General features: G+C 37.6%; 1 protein-coding gene across 1 annotated transcript; it reads right to left on the bottom strand.

Moving 5' to 3' along the window:
• Nucleotides 1-3,097: 3,097 nt before the first annotated feature.
• On the bottom strand, nucleotides 3,098-5,468 carry LOC125103222 (small subunit processome component 20 homolog). Its single transcript, XM_047735130.1, is given in 2 exon segments — nucleotides 3,098-4,278; nucleotides 4,281-5,468. Coding segments are annotated over 2 exon segments (1,665 nt in total). The 5' UTR covers nucleotides 4,944-5,468; the 3' UTR covers nucleotides 3,098-3,276.
• Nucleotides 5,469-5,800: the final 332 nt, after the last annotated feature.

Here is a 5,800-nt window from a genome sequence, read left to right as displayed (position 1 = left end):
AACAAAACACAAAAGAAACCTACGAAATTTACAGATACATAAAACAGATTGGCGGTTGCAAAAGGTAGGGTGGGGGGTGGAAGAAATGGGTGAGTTGTTATTTTTTTTTAGTTTAAATAAATTGCATAAACACTTAAAATAAAAAATCTTGGAAAATCTATATAATTTTCTAAGGGTTTGTATAAAATATTCTTTCAAGAATTCAATGAGGTTGCTTTTCAAAAAGCTCTTAAACTCTGAAATATAAGAAGAGTATTTCTCAGCTTTGCAACCGAGAGACCACCTAGATACAGTGTGATGAGTATACATATGATAATCTCTATGTTAAATCTGAAATATGCTTTTCCCAGCCATATTAAGTTTGTTGGAAAAAAAAATTCAAGTTATCTGGAAGCTTAAAGTGAAACATATGCCCTGATATTATGCTATTTCTCTTAGGAGTAAGTCATGCCATGTTGCAAGAAGGTAGGTTTTCATACTACATTTCTAATTATACTCCTGAAAAGTTATTCCATACGTATTATGCAACAATCTAACCTCAAAAGAAAAAAATTTCCAACTTAAGAAAGCTGGATAACATTTACATGTTTATGCATTTCACAACACTCCATACCTTATTTCCTCCTTCCTCTAATTTAGAGCATGTGCTTTCTTTATCCATTTTTGGCTTAAAATTTTATGACTTAATAATAATTTGATAAATTTACTTAGAAGAAGAAATTTATCTAATGACTCATGTCTAAGGGATGCTTACAAACTAAAAGTGTGCATTTTATACCTTCTAAGTGTTTCCAGAATTACTTAGTCTTGTCCCAGCTGATGCTGTAAGCTCTGAAATAAAGCAGAAGGCAGAAGTTCTGTGGGTTGTGACCCTTTCCAAAATATGTCAGTTTATAGTCATTGCATGTGAATAACTAACTACACATTATCATCATTTGTTCTTGTAATAAAATTCTGAATGAGCCCAAACACAGAATTGAGTCAATTTCTCGATAATACAAGAAAAATAAGAATTTTTAGAGAATTAAGTTTTATATATTTTTTTCCTTCCTCCTTCTCTCCCTTTCTCTCCTTCCCCCAGCCTTCTCCTCTAGTCCTCTCCTCTCCCTCTTCCTCTCTCTCTCTCCTTCTCTCTCTCCTTTCCTGATTCAGCTGTGGTAGGACCAAGGCCTAGAGCGGGGGACTGGCCATGTGCATAATTTCTGATTGTGAATCTCAGTGTTCCAAAGATTCTTGCTTTTAAGTCAGTTGGAAATGCCACTTCCTATTGTAGGGATTTGAGGTTTACAGCATTGCTTTCATAGCTCATCAATTTTAAGATACCTATATATTTTTAATACTAACAAATGTAAAATTAGGATGTATGTTACAGTGATGCTACTTAGCATTTTGTCATAGTTTAATTGGTAGGGTTTTTTTTTCCCCAAGCCTTACAACTGATGGCATCCTAATTTTGATGAAATATTGTAGTTAAGATAGACCAGTTAATCTGACTTATTAATCCATTTACATTTATATTTCTCGTAATCTTCTTTTATAGTCTTCTCTGTATCTTCCCCTGGTCTCAGCCCATTGTACCTCACTTCTGGACCACAGTTTTCCTGCCTATAAATTAAAGGAGAAGCATCAAGTGGTTTTCAAGGCCCCTCCCATCTTGAATGTGTTCTGATTTACTTCTTACTGCTTAGCTGATTATCTTTGCCTTTCCTGAAGAGGAAATCACTCAAGGGTACAGTGAATCCCTCCATTTCCTTAACTGAATAAAAACAAAAGTAAGGATACAAATTGTAATGGGGGTTTGTGGGAATAATTAAAGAGAAGGCTCTCAATCAAGTGAAAGAAAGCTTAGGTCAGGATGCAAAATATAATTGCCTAAAGTTAGGTCAGATAATTGTGAAGTCTTTACATGATCCAGAATTCTGGGAACATCAGTGGGACCTTGTGAAGGAAGTGAAAGTTGTTTCATTCTTTTTTTTTTTTTTTTTTAAATCAGTGGAGGAAATGTCAAATAACTGATAGTCTTGGGGCACCTGGATGACTCATTCAGTTAAAAGTCTACCTTTGGGATTGAGCTCCGTGTTGGACTCCCTGCTTAACAGGGAGTCTGCTTCTTCCACTCCTTCTGTTCCTCTCCCTAGTTCATGTTCTCTCTCTATCAAGTCATTAAACAAAAAACCAAACCAAACCAAACCAAAACAAAACAAACTTTCTAGTCTTTTTGTGTTCCTTAGACTCTTTGAGAACAAGACCTGAGGGCCACCATCAAGCACTGAGGATAAAGAGGGTAAGGACTAGCATGAATGTAGTTCTACACCATCTTCAGGTAGTGCTCTTTGTAGGGACTGTTGCCAATTTGTATTATTCAACCCAGAGACCTTAATTACCCTTCTTACTTCATGAATCCTCACATCAAACAATCAAAAGTTCTATTAATTCTAATTAATAAATATAAACCAAAGCTTCCTGTTTTTCTCTATCACCAAGGTCACTATCTTTATTCAGACTGCATCATCTCTCACCTGGATTATTGCAACAATCTTCCACAGAGTCTCCATCTATCTAGTGTTGCCTATTCTTGTACATTGCAATGAGGCAATTGAATCTGAAAGCTTTTGAAGTATGAAACATATCTGAAGCACTTCCTGCTATGAAATACAAAGCCACCCATGTACAATGTGTTGAGCAAAATTATATGTAAATTTCTAATGTTCTTTTGGTTCTGTAAAGTTCAATGATTCTTTAATTTTATTAGAAAAGAATAGTTTTTTTCTTTTCAACAGTGCTCCCAACCTTTTTTATATTATGACACATCATAATTCATAAAATTTATGTGACTTACAGGGATAAATTGGGATGGAAGTGTTTAGAAAGTCTACATTGATCCTGGTTTTTTAAAAAATTACATTTTATTTAGGACATGTAATTAAAATAGATGATAAAATATACAAAGTGTTACAAAAGAAACTAAACACTTTTGTGTATGAATTTCAAGTAATACATTTTCAATTGTTTTTCTACTAAGAAAGCTGTATTTATAAATGTGGCTATAACTTCTATTTTATTTTATTTTTTTTTTAGATAGTGAAGGTAACAGTAATATTATGAAGATGTTTTAATTTAAAAATATATGAACATGATTATATTAAACTGTGTAATATACAATCTGTGCCAGTTTAACTTAAATAATAAAACCTGCTGTGATTTCAGACCAGCAGATATGCTGAGAAGTTCATGCTTTGGGGTAGATTGAGATATTTTATCAGCAGAGGGAGCACATTACTCCACCATTGCTAAATCTTTCAGGTTGTGGCGCTTTTGTCTCTTGGTCTTATAGCCTGGATGCAGGAACTCTATCTTTCTCTTCTTCGCTTCACTTTTATTTTTGTGTTTCTTCAGCTTTTTCTTGGCAGCAATATCAGGATTAGTTACAAACTCTAAAGCCTTCCTCTTTTTCCGGAGCGCCCTTTTCTCATTAGCCTGCTTCTGTATTGAGGCAAAGGCTAAGGAGAAGCTCTCAAGTCCAACCAGCTTTTTGAGTAATTCTATGATTTCCTGGGATAGATTCTTAAGCAGAGGATCCTGGTCCGAATATGTGCTGTTCAGTTCTCGGAACAGAGGGGCTATGATCACTGGGAGATACGGCTTCACCTTGTCTACTCCAAGATCCATCGCTACAGCTCCGAGAAATTTAAAGATGCACGTTCTCTTTAAGGGGTTTCTAGGTGAATAGGCAGCCTCCAGTTTTGCAATCCGGGACAACTTCTGGATCAACCACAGCAGGGTGGCTGGCTTGCTGTGTTCTTCCTTTGCCTCCTCGTTCTCTTCTTTGTCAGAGTCCATCTTCTCATCTGCACAGGACTTGTATTGTTTTACTTCCCCTGTGGCCATACCCTCTCCTAAAGTTTCTTGTTCTTCCATGTCTTCTTTTATCTCACCTGGCTTATCTTCAGATTCAGGTTCCAGTAAATGTAAGACTTTGGCTACAAATAACAAATTCTTAACAACCTGCTCTCCTAGAGACTGATCTAAGAATTTGGAATGCAACTGATGGCAAGAGGCTAGGGAAATACTTTTCATCTTTTGTTCAAGGTCATTTGTTAAGAACCTTATTGCTACAGGTACTGAGAGTCTCTTTTTAGTTTTTTTGGCCTTATGTCTTCTAATAAGTTCCTCTGGTTGGCAAGAGGCAAAGAGTAATCCAAAAATCTGGGCTGCAGTGAGCCACACCCAGCTATGTGGATGTCTCAGGTGACAGTGCACATAACTTTGGATCCTTTTGTCCAGATTTTATTCAGAGTCTCAGAGGGCTTGGCAAACTGAATGATATTACATTCCTTGATGAGTTTACTAATCAATGTAAGAAAACTAAACAGAAGGCGATCTGCCGCTTTTTCTTCAGTCTCTTCCATGATATCTTTAAAGTTTTCAGGATCAATTTCTTTTTCGATCACAGGAAGAACAGTTCCAAGTCTTCTCTCAAAAGAGACTCCTTCACTTTCCACAAACAGGCCACAGATGAGGGCAGCCAGTTGTCTATTTAACCTCTTTTTTGCTCCAAACCAGGTGGTAACCATATCAAAAAGCCAATCTTTTTTCTCAAGGTTGATTTTACTGAGTAAGGATTTGATTGTCATGGATGCCATCTTTTTGCACATGGCAGAGTCATCATTCACCATCATTAGACAAAGAGGAATAAAGAACATTCCACAGTTCTCATGGAGCAGTCCCTGAGGGAATGTGTCAAAGAGACAGGAGATCATTTCCAAAGCAGACTCTCTCCCAGTCTCATGTTCGTAATTCAATTGAGCAAGCACGAATTCCAAGTTTGGTCTCAATTTGTCACCCAAGGGATAGTCAAGAATATATTTCAGAAAAACCTGTCTGCACTGGACTCTGACAGGTTCACTTTGAGCGGAAATTGTCAACTTGGATACTTTCCGCATGACATCATCAATTTTCGGGACCAACAACTTTCTTGATAAAATGGCCTTCAGAAGACCAAATGCAGTGGCCTGTCTTGAAGTATAATAAATGTCTTCCTCAGCATATGCTAGTAGAACTTGAAGCTGCTTTTCAGTTATCTGGTAAGATTTCACTTTCTTCACAAGTATGGTCACACACTTGAAACAATTTACCACCAGGTGGAAGTTCTAGCCCCTGGCAGCTCCAAGTTTTGCATAGTCCTTCAGCAAAAGGAAAAGGTGTTTGGTCAGTTGTTCTGCTTTTGTTTCTATGGAAGGCAGAGGGAACCTCAAGACACAAATCAGGCATTGTAAAGCACCTGTGATCACCTTCACATCCATAGAAACCAGGCAGTCTATGAGGAGAGAGACAAAAGGATCCAACATTTCCAGAATAGGTTAACTTGAAGACTTGATCTTGGAAGTCTTCAGACTCAGATGTAGCAGCCGAAGTCCGGACTCAATAAATATGTGCATGTTGGTTTTCCTGCTCACAACAGCTTTCTGCCCACCTCGAACTGGAGTTTATTTATTTGACAGAGAGAAATCACAAGTAGGCAGAGAGGCAGGCAGAGAGAGAGGAGGAAGCAGGCTCCCTGCTGAGCAGAAAGCCCGAATGTGGGGCTCGAACCCAGGACCTGGGATCATGACCCGAGCCGAAGGCAGCGGCTTAACCCACTGAGCCACCCAGGCGCCCCAACTTCTATTTTAGAATGTATGTTTGAAGTACCTTCACCAAGTTTCTAATCAAGATTTTTTAATGATCGCCTCTCTGAAGTCTTGTGTCACCAATCTATAAAAAACTTTTTTCTCACAAAAAGTAGCAAATGGCAGAAGCA

This window comes from Lutra lutra, chromosome 6, assembly GCF_902655055.1.
Source record: "Lutra lutra chromosome 6, mLutLut1.2, whole genome shotgun sequence".
In the NCBI taxonomy this organism is placed as follows: Eukaryota; Metazoa; Chordata; class Mammalia; order Carnivora; family Mustelidae; genus Lutra; species Lutra lutra.
The sequence above is the reverse complement of the archived record's forward strand: the minus strand, read 5'-3'. Positions and strand labels throughout refer to the sequence as shown.